General features: G+C 40.3%; 1 protein-coding gene and 1 non-coding gene across 2 annotated transcripts in view; both read left to right on the plus strand.

Moving 5' to 3' along the window:
- INTS4 (integrator complex subunit 4) overlaps positions 1–23,267 on the plus strand; it is a 135,883-nt gene that overhangs the window by 36,344 nt on the left and 76,272 nt on the right. Inside the window, exons 5-11 of the mRNA XM_003935041.4 lie at positions 12–197; positions 757–807; positions 2,277–2,365; positions 5,974–6,094; positions 10,870–10,941; positions 13,527–13,701; positions 19,930–20,135. Coding sequence (XP_003935090.1) covers positions 12–197; positions 757–807; positions 2,277–2,365; positions 5,974–6,094; positions 10,870–10,941; positions 13,527–13,701; positions 19,930–20,135 — 900 coding nt within the window. The remainder of the gene's footprint in view (positions 1–11; positions 198–756; positions 808–2,276; positions 2,366–5,973; positions 6,095–10,869; positions 10,942–13,526; positions 13,702–19,929; positions 20,136–23,267) is intronic.
- Positions 8,134–8,266, plus strand: LOC120361005 (small nucleolar RNA SNORA66). The gene has a single exon (XR_005577369.1). It is a non-coding gene; the product is annotated as a small nucleolar RNA SNORA66 (small nucleolar RNA).

Raw genomic sequence — 23,267 nt, forward strand, 5'->3', positions numbered from 1 at the left:
TTTTTGAATAGCATCTGACAGATACATCTCATGGTGTAAGAAATAAATGCCTGCAGTTACTTGGCAATCTTGGTTCTTTGGAGAAAAGTGTCACAAAAGATGCAGAAGGCCTAGCTACCAGAGATGTCCAGAAGATTATAGGGGATTACTTCAGTGACCAAGACCCACGTGTCAGAACAGCAGCTATAAAAGCCATGGTAAACATGATTATGGAAACTAGTTGGGGCTAGTGTTCATTTTTGTTTTTTAAGTTTATAGCTAGTGCTGCCTTGGATACATTGTGAATTCAGCATATACTTCCAGGAAGGTATTGGTGGTAGCCTCACAGAACTCAGTGACAAACATTCCTATACACAAGTGTGCTTTTTTTTTTTTGGTGTTCTTTGGAAGCTTTCATGTGTATTTATGAAACATGGAAAGTACAATATGAACCTGTTAGAATTCCTTTGGTAGGGAGGGCTATGACTTGGTATGATATTATAATAGGGGGAGGTGGTATTAATCATTTTCTCTTAAGCCTTCATATCATTATTTCATGTTTTTCTAGTAAATTCTTGGGGCAGTCCCTTGGCTAGATTTATGAAATGCTTAAGTGCTTCTATTGAAAAGCAACCAGGTTTCTTACTTATGTAGCACTGATTTTGGCTAAATGGTACAATGTTAGCCTGATATAATAGAGGAAAATATATGAGATTGTGGTGAGACTTGGAAATATTGCTGTTTTCCTCCCAAGTAAACTATATATTTATTATCTAGTTGCAGCTCCATGAAAGAGGATTGAAGTTACACCAAACAATTTATAATCAGGTACCTTAAATGATTACTGTCTGGAAGGGGAGGAGGTATCATGAAGCTGGGAGGGTGGCACACTGGTTCTCTTTGAAAACATAAGGACTTCGCTGGTAAATAATGGCAGTGTTGATTGGGATGAATGTGAAATATTCAAAACATACTTTTCAGGAAGAGAATGGAGGTTATATAATTGAATAGCACTAGTACCTGTGAAAAGGACGTTTAGGAGGATTTACAAAGGTCAGTATGAGTATGAGAGTACCTGAAGAAAAGTATAGTATTTAAAATAAGGAACATGTTAGTCTTGCTGATCTCTGGTTGGTTGGGCCATACATGAAGTTATTTCAGAGCATCACACTTGACAAACTGGAGTGTGTCTGGAGAATAGTGACCAAGACCATGGGATTATATAAAAAGATGCCACATGAATGTAGTAGTAGTGGTAAAGAAAGGCTTAATGAAGTTGTGGAAAAGCTGATCGATGGCCTAACCAAAAGGCCTTACAAGGTTATATTTCTCTTGGAGAATAATTGATTGAATCTGGTAACAGGCAATCTAAATCCATGTTCAGAGATTAGGTTTTGTTAGTCTGCCAAGAGTGGCTTTATCTCTCACGGGGAAAAAGATAATTAGCCAAGCCCCTATCACAGATGTGTAAACCAAGTTTATTCCTCTGCTTAAGTAGAATGGGTCCAGAATGCTTGTGGTGTGACTATTGCCTTCTTTTCCTATAGGAAAACTATTTGGGAAACCAAATAAAGGAAAGTTGGATAGTAAGGACTCAGAGGAAGGAAAGTTAGTTGGCTGATTAAGATGTTTGGTGGTATAAGACTCTATTAGTAATCTAGGCAGGCAGTAATGAGAGCCTCAAAGGAGTAAGGATAGATTTATAGTGTAGGATTTAGGATATAAGGTAGAATTTGGTTCCTTAATGAGTTCAGGATTGAGTATAAAAGTTTGATGATGAAATTCTCTTCATCCATGAAGAGAATTCCAGCCATAAGTAGTTATGAAGGTCTGGAGCTCAGAAGAAATCAGAGCTAATCATAGGTGTTTGGAGCCATCAGTATTTAGGGAGTGTGGGGCTACCAAGAAAGAGTGAGTAGATTGAAACAGGCCAGTGATTTCAGACCAAAGTAAACAGAAGTGTGTGCTTTGGTTTTTACAGGTGGAGGAAAAACCTGTATTTGGTATTTGAGCCTGTGGGCTCCCAGCATGCTTTGATGGGTTTGATGCTCTTCTAGATGTTTTTATGCTGTCAGTCTGTGGTTCTCCTTTGAGACGTGGGGTAGGCACAGTCAGAATACAGCCGGAGCAGCTAGCAGAGACCAATATTCATTGTTGGGCAAAGATTCAAGAAGTTAAAACCATACAAAAGTATTTTACTGGGCATCCTTAACCAACTACCCTATCTTCACTTTGAAAATAGTTTAAACATTACCTGAGAAGACACAGAACTAATAGACTTTTGGAATTCTTTGCAGGCCTGTAAATTGCTCTCTGATGACTATGAACAAGTACGCAGTGCTGCAGTCCAGCTTATCTGGGTTGTCAGTCAGCTCTATCCTGAAAGGTCAGTGTGGGTGTAAGCTGGCTTTTGTTGATTGTGAAGCCATTTTCCTCTCTTCTCATCATGCAAAAAGCCCACTTATAGAAAAGAAATATTAGTTAGATTTTTGAAAGGCAATGGGGAGTAAGGGAAAACCACAAGCCCTGAAAATCAGATTGCCTGGTCCTCATTTATCATCTCTTATAGGAACTTTCTGCACAACCTTGAAAAGATACTTCACTTCTTTGGTCCTAACCTTCTCATCCATAAGTGAAGAAATTGGAATGTCTGTCTTTTTTTTTTTTTTGAGATGGAGTTTCGCTCTTGTTACCCAGGCTGGAGTACAATGGCGCGATCTCAGCTCACTGCAACCTCTGCCTCCTGGGTTCAGGCAATTCTCCTGCCTCAGCCTCCCGAGTAGCTGGGATTACAGGCACGTGCCACCATGCCCAGCTAATTTTTTGTATTTTTAGTAGAGACGGGGTTTCACCATGTTGACCAGGATGGTCTCAATCTCTTGACCTTGTGATCCACCCGCCTTGGCCTCCCAAAGTGCTGGGATTACAGGCGTGAGCCACCATGCCCAGCCTGGAATGTCTTTCTTAAATGCTTTTCATTACTTAAAAAAAAAAAAATCTTTAAAATTGTTTCAGACCCATTTTAGTTTGGTTTGCACCAAATGCCAGATAAAGATACCAGATGAGTTTGAGGATAATGATCTCTTATGTACTGTTTTCCAGATTAAAAATGTTTTCACACTAGGCGAAGTGGCTCACGCCTGTAATCGCATCACTTTGGGAGACTGAGGCTGGTGGATCACTAGTACGGGTGTTCGAGACCAGCCTGGCCGACACGGTGAAACCCGTCTCTACTAAAAATACAAAAATTAGCCAGGCATGGTGGCGCGTGCCTGTAATCCCAGCTACTGAGGAGGCTGAGGCAGGAGAATTGTTTGAACCTGGGAAGGGAGGTTGTGATGAGCCGAAATTATGCCACTGCTCTCCAGCCTGGACGACAGAGCCAGACTTCGTCTCAAAAACAAAAACAAAAACAAAAACAAAAAATATTTTCAAAGCAAGTAAATTATGAATTCTCATGGTGATTCTTTCAGGAGGATAGGCAATATTATTCTATAAAATTTAATATTTATAAATATTTGTATCATATTTATAAATATTTATATAATGTTTTGTTTTTCCTTGTATAGGAAAAAGAGGTGCTTTTTTCTCTTCATTAAGCTGCCAAAATTTGAAAACCAGAATGAATTAATAAACCTATAGGAGTAGGCTCCATTTGTGGTGTTTTAGGACTTAGATACATACAGAGAAAAAGGCTAACTGGAAATTGTCTCTTCTTTTAGGACTGGATTGATGAGGAAGTTTTATATTGATTTATTTTGAGATTTACTATATTTACAGGAGTTCAGAATGGGTGCAGTGGCTCATACCTATAATCCCAGCACTTTGGGAGGCTGAGGCGGGCGGATGACCTGAGGTCAGGAGTTTGAGACCAGCCTGGCCAACATGGTGAAACCCCATCTCTACTAAAAATACAAAAATTAGCCGAGTGTTATGGCACACACCTCTAATCCCAGTTAGTAGGGAAGCTGAGGCAGGAGAATTGCTTAAACCCAGGAGGTGGAAATTGCAGTGAGCCAAGATTGCATCACTGCACTCCAGCCTGGGTGACAGAGCAAAACATACATTCTCTCTCTCTCAGAAATAAAAGAAGTTTAGTCATAGGAGATAATAAACTTAAGGATATAAAATATTCCTTGGTAGCTAGTTTTTGATAACTTTATAAATCTTTGAACCTTTGGTGGGTTAAGCACTTTTTTTTTTAAGGCAGGGTCTTGCTCTGTGGCCCAAGTTGGAGTGCAATGATGTGATCTCAACTTCCTGTAACCTCTACCTCCTGGGTTCAAGCAATTCTCATGCCTCAGCCTCCCAAGTAGCTGGGATTACAGGCATACACCACCATACCCGGCTCAGTTTTTTTTTTTTTTTTTTTTTTTTTTTGAGACAGAGTCTCACTCCACCAGGTGGCAGGCTGGAGTGCAGTGGCGCGACCTCGGCTCACTGCAGTCTCCGCCTCCCGGGTTCAAGCAATTCTCCTGCCTCAGCCTCCCGAGTAGCTGGGACTACAGGCATGCGCCACCACGCCCAGCTAATTTTTTTTTTTGTACTTTTAGTAGAGACGGGGTTTCACCATGTTGGCCAGGATGGTCTTGATCTCTTGACCTCGTGATTCACCCGCCTTGGCCTCCCAAAGTGCTGGGATTACAGGCTTGAGCCACCGCGCCCGGCCAGTTTTTGTATTTTTAGTAGAGATAAAGTTTTACCATGTTGACAAGGCTGGTCTCAAACTCCTGGCTTCAGATAATCTGCCTGCCTCAGCCTCCCAATGTGCTGGAATTACAGGCATGAGCCACCATGCCTGGCTGAACCTTTGGTGGCTTACACACTTCTATTCAGTACATTGAAAATTTGCAGCTTGGTACAGTGACTCATCCTTGTAATCTTAGCACTTTGGGAGGCTGAGGCGAACGGATTGCTTCAGCTCAGGAGTTTGAGATCAGCCTGGGTAACATGATGAATCGTCTTTACTAAAAAATATAAAAAATTAGTTGGGTGTGGTGGCATGCTCTTGTAGTCCCAGCTACTCAGAAGAGTGAACTGGGGGATCACCTGAGCCCAGGAAGTTGAGGCTGCAGTGAGCAGTGATCATGCCACTGCACTCCAGCCTGGGTGATGGAAGTGAGATCTTGTCTCAAAAAAAAAAAAAAGGTTAATTTGTAATGCAACTGAAACAGTTGGTTTGTACTCCCAGAGTGATTTGTTTATTCTGAAATGTATTTAATCATTCTAAGATTTGAACTATTCAGTTATCACCTTCATGTGTGTCAGTCTTCATTGACTGTTCCATTTATTGAGTCTGCAGCCTTACTTATGTATTTATTTGTTTATTATTGTTGTTATTATTTTTGAGATGGAGTCTATCTTTGTCGCCCAGGTTGGAGTGCAGTGGTACAATCTCTGATCACTGCAAACTCCGCCTCCTGGGTTCAAGCGATCTCTTGCCTCTGCCTCAGCCTCCCGAGTAGCTGGGATTACAGGCATGTGTCACCATGTTCAGCTAATTTTTGTATTTTTAGTGGAGATGGGGTTTTACCATGTTGGCAAGGTTGGTCTCAAACTCCTGACCTCAAGTGATCTGCCTGCCTCTGCCTCCCAAAGTGCTGGGATTACAGGCGTGAGCCACAGTGCTCGGACTGTATTTATTTTTTGATACAGGGTCTTACTCTGTCACTCTGGCTGGAGTGCAGTGGCATGATCTCAGCTCACTGCAGCCTTCACCTCCAGAACTAAAGTGAGCCTCCCATCTTAGCTTCCCAAATAGCTGGGTCTATTGGCACATGCCACTATGCCTGGCTAATTTTTTATTTTTTTGTAGAGATGAGGTTTTGCCATGTTGCTTAGGCTGGTCTCAAACTCTTGGGCTCAAGCAGTCTACCTACCTGGGCCTCCCAAAGTGCTAGGATTATAGGTGTGAGCCACTGTGCCTGCCCTGAACCTGTAGCCTTAGGCTCATGTTTTGTTCTAAGTGATTCAATTTCTTTTCTTTTAATTTAGCATTGTCCCAATCCCTTCTTCTAATGAAGAAATTCGCTTAGTTGATGATGCGTTTGGAAAAATTTGTCACATGGTCAGTGATGGCTCTTGGGTGGTTCGTGTTCAGGCAGCAAAACTATTGGTAAGTTACATTTTTTATGTATGTTTGTACATATGTATATATTTTCTTTTTTTTTTTTTTCCTTCTCATATGGTTAAAGTATGTATGTATTTTCTTTTCTGTAGAAATGGGACCTGTGTGGCCCAGGTTGGTCTCAAACTCCTGGCCTCAAGCAATCCTCCTGCCTCAGCCCCCCAAAAGACTGGGATTATAGCCCAGGCATGGTGGCTTACATCTGTAATCCTAACACTTTGGGAGGCCAAGGCAGGCAGATTACGAGGTCAGGAGATTGAGACCATCCTGGCCAACATGGTGAAACCCTGTCTTTACTAAAAATACATAAATTAGCTGGGCATGGTGGTGCGCGCCTGTCCCAGCTACTCAGGAGGCTGAGACAGGATAATCGTTTGAAACCAGGAGGTGGAGGTTTCAGTGAGCCGAGATCACGCCACTGCACTCAAGCCTGGCGACAAGAGTGAGACTCCGTCCCCCCCCACAAAAAAAAAAGACTGGGATTATAGATGTGACCCACTATACACGACCAATAATACTTTATTTTTAATGAACACATTGCTTGTTAAGTTTATACAAATATTTTGAGAAACTACAGATGAGGTAGTGTGGCCTGAATTTTAATCCCCAGAATTTCTTTTTCTTTTCTTAAGACAAGGTCTTACTCTGTTGTTCAGGTGGGAGTGCAGTGGCGCAATCACGGTTCACTGCAGCGTTGAACTGCCCGGCTCAAGTGATCCTTCCACCTCAGCCTCCTGAGTAGTCTGCCCAAGACTGGTCTTTCCCAGAATAAATGCAGATATTCCTAGTTAGTGGCAGTTTTTGGTATGATGTATTTACCACCTAGTTTCATAGACTTATGTTATTTATACTAATTGGCAGTTTTTCCTCTTAAAGGAGGTTTGATAATTATTAAATATCTTGTATCTAAATTTTGTATCCATTTAATAAGGCTCTCTAATGAAATGGTTTTCTTAGTGTTAAGTAAGGTTTTCACAGCATTAACTACCTAAATTTAGGTTGTTAAGTAGTGCTAGTAGTACAGCTGGGGAGATTCCATTTTAATCTAAACATATTTGTCTTGATTAAAGTATACCACGATGTAGCTGTTTTTCTGATGGATGAGGCATACTTTATGATGAACTAACTCATTATCTTTTTCATATAAATCTGTTTCTCTATGTTTTCATAAATTATACTGTCATCTGCTAAGTTTTGAACCAGAGGAATTTGGGCATATTTTTTCTGTCCCGTATCTATTGAATCACCAACTCATATCAGATTTCTTCCTTCTTGACATCCCCTAAATCCATTCCTTCTCCATTTCCACTGGGCCTGCAGTAATAGAGATCTCACCATTTTTCAAGTGGATTACTATGCTCTAGGGCTCTTTGTGTTTGTGAACTTAAAATGGAAAGCCTCACCTATTCTCAGGTGACATTGAAAATTTATTTCAAGTAATTATATTTAATTTTTTTTTTCTTTTTTTTTTTTTTTGAGACGGAGTTTCGCTCTTGTTACCCAGGCTGGAGTGCCATGGCGCGATCTCGGCTCACCGCAACCTCCACCTCCTGGATTCAGGCAATTCTCCTGCCTCAGCCTCCTGAGTAGCTGGGATTACAGGCACATGCCACCATGCCCAGCTAATTTTTTGTATTTTTAGTAGAGATGGGGTTTCACCATGTTGACCAGGATAGTCTCAATCTCTTGACCTTGTGATCCACCTGCCTCGGCCTCCCAAAGTGCTGGGATTGCAGGAGTCAGCCACCGCACCTGGCCCAGTTATATTTAATTTTTTGAGGCACAAATTTGTATCGTACTCCCTCTGTGCTGCTGTATTGGCAGAGTGCTCAGCTGAGGGCACTGGAGGAGGGCACTGGGAATTATGAATGAAGCAACTTACTGTGAAGTCCTGAAAACTTTTATTCTAGTGGGAAAAAGCCAACAGCTAATACTGGTGGTAAAACCAAAGAGAGATTCGGGAGATCTTAAACATTTATGGTTCTTATTTATAAAATTGTTGTTTGGATTTAAAAAATGGATTTTAGGTGCAAACGTGATTACTAGCTCTGCGTGATGTGGCAGAAGCAAAGGGAACCAGGTTTGCGAAAGTAACTATGGTGATAGAAATGTGTAAGCTTCAGACACTACTGAGATGGCCCTTTCTATCTTAGTACATTCTAAGTACTGGTTACTGCATTTTTCATTGGCTAACAAAAAGTTACTTTTTATTGATCTTTGATGTTTTGATCTTTAAATGGAATAGAAATTAATAATATTTAATGAACATGTAAGCATAAAGTGATGTGGTGGCTCGAAAATACAATGTGGAATAATTAAATCAATGTAGTTAATGTATTCAGCTCAAATACTTAACACTTTGTGGCAAGAACATTTGAAATTCTCCTGGCAGTTGTGAAATATACCATACTCTATATTCACCATACTGTGCATTAGAACTAAAAAAAACCATGTTCCTCCAGTTGAAGATTTTATACTTTTTGACTCTCATCTGCCCATTCTTTGCACCCACCCCCCTAACCAGCCTCTGTAACCGCCATTCTACTCTCTGCTTTTATGAGTTCCATTGTTTAAGGTTCTACCTACAAGTGAGAACATGCAGTATCTGTCTTTTTGTGCCTGGCTTATTTCACTGAGCACAATGTTCTCCACTTCCATTCATGCTGCAAATGATAGAATTTCCATCTTTTTTAAAGGCTGGGTAATACTCCGTTATATATATGTATACCAGATTTCCTTTATCCATTTATCTGTTGCTGTTAATATATAGTGCTGCAATGAACGCGGGAGTGCCGATCTCTTGGACAAACTGATTTCAGAACTTTTGGGCAAATACCTAGAAGTGGGATTGCTGGATCTAACATTTCTTCTATTTGACTTTTGGCCCTGTAGTAACAGGACATCAAAGAAGTTGGGGTTTGGGAAAGTTAGCTTAAGATCATACATAAGTAAATGTATTCAAGCCTTGATTATTTAACCTCTATCTGATTGTGAGGTCTTAAGTATTCTCTATTAAATTTTATTAAAATAAATTTTATTAACATTTTTATTAAAATTTAATTATATTTTAATTGAAATTATTCTCTTCAGTTATGATTTTTAAAATATATAAAAAGTGGATGTTAGATATGACATTGGCTCAGATCCATGTAACAAAAGAAAAAGTGGTTTTGAAACTACTTTAGTCAAAATAGTATAGCAGTTATTTTCGTGGAATCATAGGAAAGGTGAGTAGGGACATTCCCCAAGAACACATAATTTTCTATGGAAAATGTGATTAGAGAAAAGATCTGAGCTTATACAAGCATTTCCGTGTTTATTAACTTGGGAATTATAGAAAATCTCAGATAAATTTCTTAATGTCTAAGACCTGTAGCTTCTGAAACTGGTCTTTTTGCTTTCATTTTGATTCCTTATGGTCCATTAGTCATACGGTTGTAAGATCGGCTTTATGAAATACAAATCTATGTTCTCTCTTACGAATAAGTCACGTAATCTCAGCCTCAGTTCTCATCTAGATAATAGGGATGAGAGGTATATGGGATTATTTGGAAGAATAAATTTGAAAAATATAAGTAAAATATTTTATACATTGTTGAGCTCATTAGGTGTTTAATAGGAGTTATGTAATAATTATTTGTAAGGCAAACCCCTTACTATGACAAATAAGGTTCTTTATTATGCTGTCTATACTGCCTTATTTTCAGTACTCCTATCTTATGTGCCATTTGTAAAACTAGTTAGTATTTCCCACTTGGCATTTGCCCTGTGATTTCCAGTTCTCCAGGTAGACCTCTCTCTGCTTGTACCTTAATACTGCTTGTTCTCTCCGTTCCCATGGAATCATTCATAGATGTGTATTATAGTATTTCATACCATATTGCAGTTATCTCTTTTCTTGTCAGTTTCCGATACTACTCTGTGAGATTGTTGAGGGTAGAGTTGATGTATTTTTATTTTTGTATTCTTGTTCCTGGTAGCTGTAGACATGTAATTGAATGGTTGCTAAATATTTGTTTAATTGAATGCATGAATAGATGAATGGAAAGAAGAATGAAAAGGTGTGGAGAGTAGTTGTTAAGAGAAAGGATTTTGGGGCCTGGGTTTATCTCCCAGCTCTGGATTTTACTCTCTTTGTGACTGTCAATGTGTTACTTAATTTTTTTTTGTCTTCTTTTCTCCATATATAAAATGGGACTAACAATAGTATTTACTTTGCAGGGTTATAGTGAGGATTTAGATAAGTTAGTATGTATCTAAAGCCCTTAAAATAGTACATGACGCCTAGTAAGCTCTATTTAGGTGTTAGCTGCTGGTAATATTTTTATTTTCCTGATGATTCAGAACCCATAGCATCTTTTTTTTTCTTTGGATTGAAGTTTGCTCTTGTTGCCCAGGCTGGAATGCAGTGGTGTGATCTCAGCTCACCACCACCTCTGCCTCCTGGTTCAAGTGATTCCCCTCCCTCAGCCTCCCGAGTAGCTGGGATTACAGGCATGTGCCACAACGCCTGGCTGATTTTGTGTTTTTAGTAGAGACAGAGCTTCTCCATGTTGATCAGGCTGGCCTTGAACTCCCTCCACCGGCCTCAGCCTCCCAAAGTGTTGGGGTTACAGGCATGAGCCACTGCGCCCAGCCCAGAACCCATAGCATCTTTACCGTCATGAATAATGTTATCTTTATGCACTGCAAACTTTGAATTTTAAGATAATGTTCAAATCATAAACATTGTTTTATATGATCTGGATTCTTTCTTTTTATAGGGTTCTATGGAGCAAGTCAGTTCTCATTTCTTGGAGCAGACCCTTGACAAGAAGCTGATGTCAGATCTGAGGGTACCTTCTATACTTCGTTGTTTAAACTGGGTTTCTGTAACCAATATGGAGGGGCAGTATGCTGAGTTGTGTTGATTTAATTTGGCAACATTTGTTAAATTAATGTATGATAACTATATTACATTTTAATTTAAAATCTTAATAAGTTGAACCAAATAACAAGTGACTTCATTAAATTTTGTGTTGTTGTAATGAAATACTTTGCCCAGGTTATACTTTACAAAAAAGAGGCAAGATTAATTTTCTAAGTCAGGTGCAGTGGCTCACACCTATAATCCCAGCACTTTGGGAGGCGGGTGGATCACGAGGTCAAGAGATCGAGACCATCCTGATCAACATGGTGAAACCCTGTCTCTACTAAAAATACAAAAATTAGCTGGGCATGGTGGCGCGCGCCTGTAGTCCCAGCTACTTGGGAGGCTGAGGCAGGAGAATTGCTTGAACCTAGGAGACAGAGGTTGCGGTGAGCTGAGATCGCGCCATTGCACTCCAGCGTGGGTAACAAGAGTGAAACTCCGTCTCAGAAAAAAAAAAAAAAGAGTTCAAGAGAAGTGTGACCAACATGGTGAAACCCCATTTCAACTAAAAATAAAAACGTTAGCTGGGTGTGGTGGCCTGTGCCTCTAGTCCCAGCTACTCGGGTGGTTGAGGCAAAGAATTGCTTGAACACTGGAGGCCGGAGGTTGCAGTGAGCCAAGATTGTACCACTGCACCCCAGCCTGGGCAACAGAATGGAACTCTGTTTCAAAAACTAAACAAACAAACAAAAAAACCCTAGGAAACTCAAAAGGATTAATTTTCTATTTGCTAGGAACTACAAAGACCTATTCTCATTTTGTGAGATGGCATGACATTTTTGGACTCCTTTTTAGCAGCAGTTCCCATGAAAGAGTGAGTAAAGCCTTTCTCCAAACAGTAACAAAATACCCTCTACTCTGAGCCTTTTTTTCCTTCCTTTTTTTTTTTTTTTTTTTTTGAGACAGGGTCACGACTCTGTTGCCCAGGCTGGAATTCAATGGCATAGTCATAGCTCACTGTGGGTTTGATCTTCTGGGGTCAAGCATTCCTCCCACCTCATCCTTCCTGAGTAGTCGGGACTACAGGCATGCCCCACGATGGCCAGCTAATTTTTTTTATCTTTAGTAGAGATGAGGTCTTGCTGTGTTGCCCATACTGGTCTTGAACTCCTGAACCCAGACAATACTGCTGCCCCTGTGTCGGAATTATAGATATGAACTATTGTACCTGATCCCAAATGCCTCTTGGGAAATGCCCTTAAGCCTTAATTGTGATGGTTCACTAACCTGGTTAGCAGAACCAGATTTGAGTCTGAGAAAATAATATGTACATTCATTGTCAGTACCTCAATTTTGAAATTATAAAAGTGATACTATAGAGTTGTAGAATTTTTGATAAGGGAAAGCAAAACAATTTACCCATATGTTTACTACCCTAATATAATGACTTTGGTCATTTTGGTATATGTCTCTCAGCTCTTTTTCTTGTGCATTTTTTTTTTTTTCTTTTTTTAGTTTAGTTTAGTTTTGTTTGAGACAGAGTCTTGCTCTGTCGCCCAGGCTGGAGTGCAGTGGTGTGATCTTGGTTTACTGCAACCTCTGCCTCCTGGGCTCAAGTGATCCTCTCACCTTGGCCTCCTGAGTAGCTAGGATTACAGGTGTGTACCACCACACCCTGCTAATTTTTTGTAGTTTTTGTAGAGATGGGGTTTCATGAGAGGCTGATATATAAAGTGGAATGCCAGGTCATTCATTTGTGATGAGAAACATAACTGTCAAGTAGACTGGATATTTACTTTTCACCAACCAGTATATTCTACCTGAGGCAATCTTTGTGTAAAGTGAGTTTACTAGATTATTTAGTGACTGTACTGTAGCTAAAATAGAATGCAATATTGCCAAATAGAAAAATACTTTTACTGGGACTGAAGATAATTGTTTTTGTTTTTTATTTTGTTTTTTGATATGGAGTCTCACTCTGTCACTCAGGCTGGAGTGCAGTGCCGTGATCTCAGCTCACTGCAACCTCTGCTGCCTAGGTTCAAGCAATTCTACTGCTTCAGTCTCCCGAGTAGCAGGGATTACAGGTGCCTGCCGCCATGCCCAGCTCATTTTTGTATTTTTAGGAGAGACGGGGTTTCACCATCTTGGCCAGGCTGGTCTTGAACTTCTGACCTCGTGAGCCACCGTGCCCAGCTGAAGATAATTGTTTTCCTAGAGTCAATGTATTGTCTACCCAAGATGGTGTTTGGAAGGGCGCTGCCATTATTTGTCTGTCTGGCTATCTCTTTCCTGTGTTGCTGCCACAGCAAACATAAGTCATTTTCTTAACACGTTCTTTAGCTATCTTTATTCTCTTTAATTAGGTACTTCTGGCTATTATAGACCAGCTAGCCTTTGGTTACATTTTAAGTTGAATTGCATTTCTATTGTATGAACTATTGATAATTTTTAAAAATGAAACTCTCAAAGAGCAGTTTTGTTTTCTGCCTTCCCATGTTCTCAGGGTGCATCTTAGTGTTCCTTCGTGAACCTCCTGTAATTGGTAATTGTTGTTGTCCTCTGCAGAGGAAACGTACCGCACATGAGCGTGCCAAGGAACTTTACAGTTCAGGGGAGTTTTCCAGTGGCAGGAAGTGGGGCGATGATGCTCCCAAGGAAGAAGTAGATACTGGGGCTGTGAACTTGATTGAGTCGGGAGCTTGTGGAGCTTTTGTTCATGGGTTGGAAGATGAGATGTATGGTAAGTATGACTGTATAATAGTAATAGCACTCTTTTATTGAGTGACTGCTATGTCTCAGGCGTTGTACTGGGTGATATACATGTATTGTTTCATTTAGTCCACACACTAACTCTGGGAAGTACTTACTATGATTTTTATTTTACAAACAGAAGAGGCTGAGATCCAGGTAGTATGAGACAGTGGTTAAGAGCAACGGATTTGGGTTTAGTCAATCTGTATTTAAATTCCAGCATTTTTATACAACAGGGATGATAATAGCTATCTTTCTGAGTTGTGAGAATTAAATGAGGTTCTATGTATATAAAGCACTTGGTATAATACATCACCTATTTATAATAAGCTCTAAATGATTGGTAATTAAAATTGATTTTAATAATAATAACAACATGATGTCTGTCACTCACCCAGCTAGGAAGAGACAGAGGCAAGATTTAAACCTAGGTATGTCTGACTCCAAAGCCATTATATGATGAATATTTTATTTCACTTTCATTTTTGAAAGCTATTTTGGGCCAGACATGGTGGCTCACACCTGTAATCCCAGCACTTTGGGAAGCTGAGGCTGGAGGATCACCTGAGGCCAGGAGTTCAAGACCAGCCTGGTCAACATGGTGAAACACTGTCTCTACTAAAAATACAAAAATATAGCTGTGTATGGTGGCATGCGCCAGTAATCTCAGCTACTAGAGAGTCTCAGATACAAGAATCACTTGAACCCAGGAGTTAGAGGTTGCAATGAGTACTCAGATTACACCAATGCACTCCGGCCTGGGCAAGCAACAGAGTGAAACTCTGTCTCAAAAAAAAAAGATCAATAAAATAAATATAGAAAGATATTTTTGTGGGAATGAAATTCTAGATTAATAAGGTTTTTTTCCCCAAGAGTCTTTTATTTTCTGAGACAAGGGCTCACTCTGCCACCTAGGCTGGAGTGCAGGTGTGATCACAGCTCACTGAAGCCTTGACTTCCTGGGCCCAAGCAGTCCTCCCACCTCGGCCTCCTGAGTAGCTGGGACCAGAAGAACGTGCCACCATGCCTGGCTAATTTTTTAATTTTTTGTAGAGACAGGGCTTCCCTATATTGCACAAGATAGTCTTAAACTCCTGGGCTCAAGTGATACTTTTGCCTTGGCCTCTTAAAATGTTGAGATTGCAGGCATGAGCCACTGTGCGTGGCCTCTACCAGTCTTTTAAAGATATTGCTCCACAGTTTTCTATGTTGAGAAATCTGCTGGCATTTTCATCTTCCTCTGTATATAACGTGTCTTTATCACAAGCTGCTTTTAGGATTTCTCTTTATCACTGATTTTAAGCAATTCGATTATGATATGCCTGAGTATAGTTAATGTGATATTTCTTTTGCTTGGAGTTTGTTGAGCTTCTTGAATCAGTGGTTTACGGTTTTCATCACAGTTGGAAACTTTTTTTTTTTGCTATTATTTCTTTCTTTCTCTTTTTTTTGTGGGAGTCGGGGGACAGAGTTTCACCCAGGCTGGAGTGCAGTGGCATGATCTCGGCTCACTGCAACCCCTGCCTCCTGAGTTCAGGCAATTCTCATGCTTCAGGCTCCTGAGTAGCTGGGACTACAGGCGCTTGCCACCACCCCCAGCTAATGGTTGTGTTTTTAGTAGAGATGGGGTTTTGCCATGTTGCCCAGGCTGGTCTCAAACTCCTGAGCTCAACTTACCTGCTGCCTGCTTCAGCTTCCCAAAGTGCTTGGATTATAGGTGTGAGCCACCTCACCCGGCCACTGTTATTTCTTCAAATATTTCTCTGGCTCTGTGGCCCTTTGGCGACTTTAATTACACATGCATTAGGAAACTGACATTGTCTTACAGCTCACTGATCTTCTTTCTTTTTTTTTCCCCAGTTTTTATTTTCTCTTTGTGTTTGATTTTGTATAGTATCTATTGCCTTGTCTTTGAATTCTGCAAGATATAATCTGATGTTAATCCCATCCAGTATATTTTTCATCTCAGATATATAGTTTTTGTCTCTAGAAGTTTGATTTGAATTTGGTTTTTTTCCATCCTGGACCACATAAGGAGACCCTATCTCCACAAAAAATTTAAAGTTAGCCAGTCATGGTTGTGCACACCTATAGTCCCAGCTACTTGGGAGGCTGAGGCAGGAGGATTGCTTAAGCCCAGGAGTTAAAGGTGCAGGGAGCCATGATCACACAAGTGCACTCTAGCTTAGGTGACAGAGCAAGACCCTGTCTCAAAAAAAGGACGAAGGAATTTGGGTCTTTTTAGTGTCTAGCATGTCTTTCTTAACATACTTAATTTTTCATCTAGCTTTGTCAACAGATATGTTTGTAATAACTGCCTTACTTCCTTGTTTACTAGGTCTATTATTTCTGTGATTCCTAGGTTGGTTTTGATAGATATTTTTTCCTCTTCTATTGTATTATCCTATGTCTTTTCATGTCCAGTAATTTTTTTTTTTTTCGAGACGGAGTTTCGCTCTTGTTACCCAGGCTGGAGTGCAATGGCGCGATCTCGGCCTACTGCAACCTCCGCCTCCTGGGTTCAGGCAATTCTCCTGCCTCAGCCTCCTGAGTAGCTGGGATTATAGGCACGCACCACCATGCCCAGCTAATTTTTTATATTTTTAGTAGAGATGGGGTTTCACCATGTTGACCAGGTTGGTCTCGATCTCTCGACCTCGTGATCCACCCGCCTCGGCCTCCCAAAGTGCTGGGATTACAGGCTTGAGCCACCGCGCCCGGCAGTCCAGTAATTTTTAATTGGATTCCAGACATTGTAGATTTTACTTTATTGGATACTGAACATTATTTTATTCCTATAAATACTTTTGAGCTTTGTTCTGGGGTCCATTTTTTCAGGTCTTATTTTTAAAGTTTGTTAAGCAGGATTAGAGTAGCATTTAGCCTATGGCTTACTTTTCTCTACCACTGAAGCAAAAACTTCTTGTTTTTCACTACTTGAAGCAAAAACTTCTTTTTTTTTTTCCTTTTTTTTTTTGAGGCAAGGTCTTGCTCTGTTGCCCAGGTTGGAGTGCCATGGTGCAATCACGGCTCACTGCAGCCTTGACCTCCTGGGCTCAAGTGACCCTCCCACCTCAGCTTCCTGAGTAACACAGGACCACAGGTGAGCACTACCACACCTGGCTAATTTTTATATTTTTTGTAGAGACAGGGTTTTGCCATTTGCGCAGGCTGGGCTTGAACTCCTGGCCTTAAGCAATCCGGCCACCTTAGCCTTCCAAAGTTTTGAGATTGCAGGCATGGACCATCACACTTGGTTGCAAAATTCTTCTAAGTGAACTGTGGTTTTATAGGCCCTGCGTGAGTTCTGGAGATTATTTCTTCTCATTTTTTGGGGTGTTTTTTTTTTTCCCAGGACTCAGATGGTCTCTATCTCACAGATCAGAACTCAGCTGAAGACTTGAGATCTCCCAAGCTTTCTGTCTCTCTGTGTAGTTCTCTCCTTTTCAGTAATTTGCCCTATGAACTCTAGCCACATTGACCTTCCCAAACTCACAGCTCAGTCTTCTCAACTCAGGGAGAGAAGACCTAGTGCCTGGAGTCTCTCTAAACTAAATTGCTATAATCATTGAGATCACCTCATTTTCTTTTCCCGTTCAGGGATTGCAGTCCTTTATTGCCAGATGCCCAGTGTCTGGAATGCGGTGGTTTCATATATTTTGTCTCTGTCTCATCCTTGGATGGTAAAGCTGGTCCTCATTACTCTGTCTTGTGATACACATCCCATAAAGCCCTTGTGATTTCCATATGGTATCTAACACAGATCCCAGAATTTCAGTGCTCTGAGATGATTGACTCTTCTGTTCATTATCAGCAAGTGTAACAGACCTGGCGAGGTAATGTTAATTGTCCAAATTTTACAGTAAATTTGTGCCAGAGACCTGTGCCAGGTCTTAAAAATGTCTATAAAAACATACCACAGGATAGAAAATATTTCTTAGAAGGACAAGAATATTAATTTTGAAAGACAGTTTTTCATCAGTAGTTATAAGAATTGGGCTAGCCTATCATTTGTTCTAAAATGTTCCATATATAGAAACTAAATAAAGCTACCTCTGCTTTTTGATTGTCTATGAACTTAAAATATGAATTGCAAACCTATTTTACCCTAAAATGAATAATTGAAACCTATTGTGTTTCTGTTAGTATTTTTGCTTTGTTTAGTTTCTGCAACTTAATTTCATCACTTTTAACATTTATATGATTTACTTATACAGTTTTCAGTTTGCCATTAAGATTTTTTTTTTTTTTTTTTAAGACGAAGTTTCACCATGTTGGTCAGTCTGGTCTTGAACTCCCGACCTCAGGTGATCCGTCCGCCTTGGCCTCCAAAGTGCTTGGATTACAGGCATGAGCCACCGTGCCTGGCCACCATTAAGACTTTATAAATAAGTTTATTTTTAATTTTTGTTGGTACATACTAGACATATATTTTTAAGCGGTACATGAGATGTTTTGATACAGGCATGGAATATGAAATAATCACATCATCTAGAATAGAGTATCCATCTCCTTAATGATTTATCCTTTGTGTTACAAATATTATTAAGATGTAATCAAATTAAGTTTGAAAAATGAGTAGACCATAACCAGTTATCAGCTATGACAGCTTTCTAATTTTATCACATTGATACAATTCTGGGTAAATTTGGGTTTTAGGGGCACATTGCTGGGAATGAAATGGAACCTTATTTCACTGGCTGTTTAGTGTAGTGCCTCACATACTTCTAGTCTTCTAATTTATCCATCTTCTCCCTCCTTTTTGGGACTTTGTGCATGCAGCTCTTCTTCTAGAAAGGCCTTTTTCTTTCTTTTGGCTTAGCAGCTCTTTTAGATATTATTTTTAGGAATCACATATTACAGAAAGCCACCTCTGATCCTGTTGATTGGGCTATATTTCTTCATGTGCATTTTCTTACATTACCTGTGCTTTTCCATGGTAACAGTCATCACTCTGTAATACAGTTAACTATTCTTGTTTGTAAGCCTGAGGGGCAATCTTACTTTTGTTCATCTTTGTATCTTTAGTACTAAGTACAAAGCTAATAAGTAGTTAAGTCTGGACCCAATTATACATGTGCAGATGCTGAGAATCAGTCTTTTTTAGAATATAGTATAGCAGATCCCTTTTCTCTGTTCTATACCCATAGGGAGTCTGTGACATATTATTTATTTATTTTAAATTAAAGTTTTAGTCTACTTTAATCTTAATAATAATGATAATATTATTTACTAATTGACTTTTTAAAAAGTACTTTACTGTGGTTAGAATACTGTAAGACCACTTAGTTTTCAAGAAGTTCAGTTAATGTAGACGGACATGTGACTTGATCACACATATGTAAAGTCAGATTTAAACCATAGTCCTTGTGACAGTAAAGTCCATGTTCTTAGATCAACGTGAAGGTGGGTGTTATGTGAAACAGTGGGCATAGAGCTCTCCCAGGGAGAGTTTATAGACTGAGAGAATAGAAGATAGCCTCAAGGAGAAGGAATCCATCTGGTACTTTTCCCATGGCTCTTAATTTGAGTTAATATATATGTATATGTATATATATATACACACACACATATATATATATATAATATGGGGCTTCAGTATGTTGCTTAGGCTGGCCTTGAATTCCTGGGCTCAAATGATCCTCCCACCTCAGCCTCCTGAGTAGCTGGGACTTTGGTGTATGCCACTGCACCTAGCTGATGTGCAGTTTTGTTTTGTTTTAATGAGACAGGGTCTCTCTCACTCTGTCACCCAGGATGGAATGTAGTGGCATGATCATAGCTCACTGTAGCTTTGAACTCCTGGGCACAAGTGATCTTCCTGCTTCAGCCTCCCAAGCAGATGGGACTATAGGCGTGCACCACCACACTTGGCTAATTTGATTTTTTGTGTTTTGTTTTTGTTTTGTTTTGAGATATGGTCTCACTTGTCACCCAGGCTGGAGTGCAGTGGCACGACCTTGGCTCACTGTAATTTCTGCCTCCCAGGCTCAAGTGATCCCCCACCTCAGCCTCCCAAGCAGCTGAGACGACAGGTTCATGCTCCCACAGCCAGCTAATTTTTAAAAATTTTTGGTAGAAACGGAGTTTTACCACATTGCCCAAGCAGGCTCAAATGATTTGCCTACTTTGGCTTCCCATAGTGTTGGGATTACAGGCGTGAACCCCTGTGCCTAGCCACATTGATGTGCAGTTTTATTGTTCTCTTTTTTTCTAGAGGTTCGTATTGCTGCTGTGGAGGCCCTCTGCATGTTGGCCCAGTCTTCACCCTCTTTTGCTGAGAAGTGCCTTGATTTCCTGGTTGACATGTTCAATGATGAAATTGAGGAAGTACGTCTGCAGTCCATACATACCATGAGAAAAATCTCTAACAATATCACCCTCCGAGAAGATCAGCTTGACACTGTCTTGGCTGTGCTAGAGGTGAGTATTTCTAGTTTGTTACTCTTTCTTCATACCTGTCCCAGTTGTTAAAATCAGGTATTGTGCTAGGCACTGGTGACAGAACGGTTATCAAGCAGCACAGTTCTGCTTTTTATACCTCTTTCCTAAGATGGAAGAAATTGACTGTGAAACAGGAAATTTGAATAAGCTTGGTCTTTCTGTGATTAAGAAGGGGTAGGATGGCCGGGCGCAGTGGCTCAATCCTGTAATCCCAGCACTTTGGGAGGCCGAGGCGGGTGGATCACGAGGTAGAGAGATCGAGACCATCCTGGTCAACATGGTGAAACCCCGTCTCTACTAAAAGTGCAAAAAATTAGCTGGGCATGGTGGCACGTGCCTGTAATCCCAGCTACTCAGGAGGCTGAGGCAGGAGAATTGCCTGAGCCCAGGAGGCGGAGGTTGCGGTGAGCCGAGATCGCGCCATTGCACTCCAGCCTGGGTAACAAGGGCGAAACTCCGTCTCAAAAAAAAGAAAAAAAAAAAAGAAAGGGTAGGATGCCTAGAGAATACATAGTGTCTAACCTGATTGGCTGAGGTGAGGTTGGGAACATAGGTAAGACGGAGAAAATCCTGTAGTGGACACTTGAAGGAGGAGTAGGACTTAACTAGGCGTCTTTTTTTGCCTTCTTCTTTTGAGACAGGGTCCTACTCTGTCACTCAAACTGAAGTGCATGTTTTTTAAAGGAGAAGTGGCACTGGGGGTAGGATGAAAGGGTACCAAACAGAGGGAGCAATGTCTAAAGATGCAGAGGTAAGAGAGAATATGATATATTTAAGGAATTAAGAGTTTATTATAATGATAGCTTAGAGTTGAAGAGATGGGAGAGTGGAGGAAGTGGCTACAGATAAGGTAGGGGCTAAATAATGAAGAGTTCTCTTCAACCTTTAATTTGGTTTTATTCTTGTAGTGAATCATAGGCTGTTACAGCAGCAAGTGCTCTTAGGGATTGATTCATTCTACCCTGGGAATTTTATAGAGGAAAAAAGTGAGTTGTCTGAGGTAGTTAGTGGCCGCATGAGAATGTAAACACAGCGTTGCTTCCCAGGCCATACAGCTGTACGTGGTTCTTCAATTATTTTTCTAAAATATCTGGATTTTATTTTCAACTACAAAAGTTCTTCATAGTATTCATAAATGGGGTTTGGCCTCTGGTTTCCTTTTTTGAGGAAGACGGGGTTCAGATGTGAAAGGGATAGTAATTAGGTGCTTAGTTATTAGAGCACTTACAATGGATTTCTACTGCATACCTTAAAGAACAGCTGGTGCTTTGGTTTTGAAGGTCCCTACCATTCTCTCAGCTGCTTTGCACTTTTACTAAGATTTTTCCTGAATTATAGATCTTTATAATTTTTTTGTGTATTTTTTCCTGAAAATAAGTTTACATTCTATATGTTGTTCTTCATGGGTGGTCTCATACATAGTCTAGCCACTCCTTTCCTTTTTAGCTTTCTTTTCAACCATTCCTCACCTTGAACTTTATGTTGAAGTCATTTTCCTACACATACTGCTTTTCCTCACAATTTTGCCTTCAATGTAATTTTCTCCCCTTTTGCAAGTGGCTTGCAAAACTGCCACTTTGACCTAGGGGTCTTCCACTTATTCCCACAACCTACATTAGGTAACACATCCAGGAAGCCTTCCCTAACTGTTACTTCCAGTCCTAGAAGGGCTAAATGCCACTTCTCTATTCCCATAGCACCCTGTGTATATTGCCCTAGCATTTTTCAGTAATTCTCTCTTTCGGAAGTCTGTAAGCGTCTCAAGGGTTTTGACTTTTCTTTTTCTTTTCTGTTTTTTTTTTTTGAGGCAGAGTCTCGTGCTGTTGCCCAGGCTGGAGTACAATGGTGCAATCTTAACTTACTGCAACCTCTACCCCTTGGTTTCAACCAATTCTCCTGCCTCAGCCTCCCAAGTAGCTGGGATTATAGGCACACACCACAGTGCCTGGCTAATTTTTGTATATATTTTTTTAGTAGAGATGGTGTTTTACCATGTTGGCCAGGCTGGTCTTGAATTCATGACCTCAAGTGATCCATCCACCTTGGCCTCCCAAAGTGCTGGGATTATAGGCACACACCACAGTGCCTGGCTAATTTTTGTGTATATTTTTTTAGTAGAGATGGGGTTTTACCATGTTGACCAGGCTGGTTTTGAACTCCTGACCTCAAGTGATCCATCCACCTTGGCTTCCCAAAGTGCTGGGATTACAGCGTGAGCCATCATGCAAGGCCGACTCTATATTTTTTATTACCAATGTCTTGCAGCAGTGTCTGGCACAATTAGGTGCTCAGTAAATGTTTGCTCAGTAGCTCAGCTATGTTCCAAGCTATGTTTTGATGTACAGAATTGTTTACAGGTATGCTTATTTGTCGGCATAAGGTATATAACTCACAAAGAATCCTTTCCTTTTAATTCTGTTTGGGAGATCAGACCCATATAAACTTACAGTAGACTATTCTTCCACCCTGCTATGCACTGCTCCCTTACATTTTCTGTGTCACTGTACTTCATTGCTTTGAACCTTACCTTGCTGACCCTTCCAGCTAGAATTTGCTTTTTGTTGTTGTTGTTGTTGCTATGCCAAGATCCTACCCTGCCTAGAAAAATTCACATTTTTATTCAGCAACACTATCTGTATGTTAGAAGTACAGTGTTATCAAAACAGGATTCCTGCTGTCATAAAACTTATATTCTAAAGAGATGGAGTCAACAAACAAAGTGATTTCAGATGATGATAAATGTTACATAGAAGATAAACAGTATGATAGAGGAATGAGGAATTACACTACAATTTGAGTGGTTAGTAAAACTTTTCTGAGGAGATGATGTTCAAGTTGAATCTTGAAAGATAAACAAAAGTTAGCTATGTGAAGACTGGGAGAAGAACTTCAGGTAGAGGCAACAGCTAGTGGGAAGACTAAGGCACAAGTGAGCTTTGTTGTGTTTGCCGAATAGAGAGAAAGCCAGTAGGATTGAACCATAGTGAGAAAGTAGAAATGTGGCATAAGATGAAGTCTGAGAGAGGCATTGGGGACAGGTAGAGAGCCTTGTAGGCCATTTTAAGATGTTTGGATTTTATTCTGACATTATGAAAAACTGTTGCAGAATTT

This window comes from Saimiri boliviensis, chromosome 6 (assembly GCF_048565385.1).
Source record: "Saimiri boliviensis isolate mSaiBol1 chromosome 6, mSaiBol1.pri, whole genome shotgun sequence".
Classification (NCBI taxonomy): Eukaryota; Metazoa; Chordata; class Mammalia; order Primates; family Cebidae; genus Saimiri; species Saimiri boliviensis.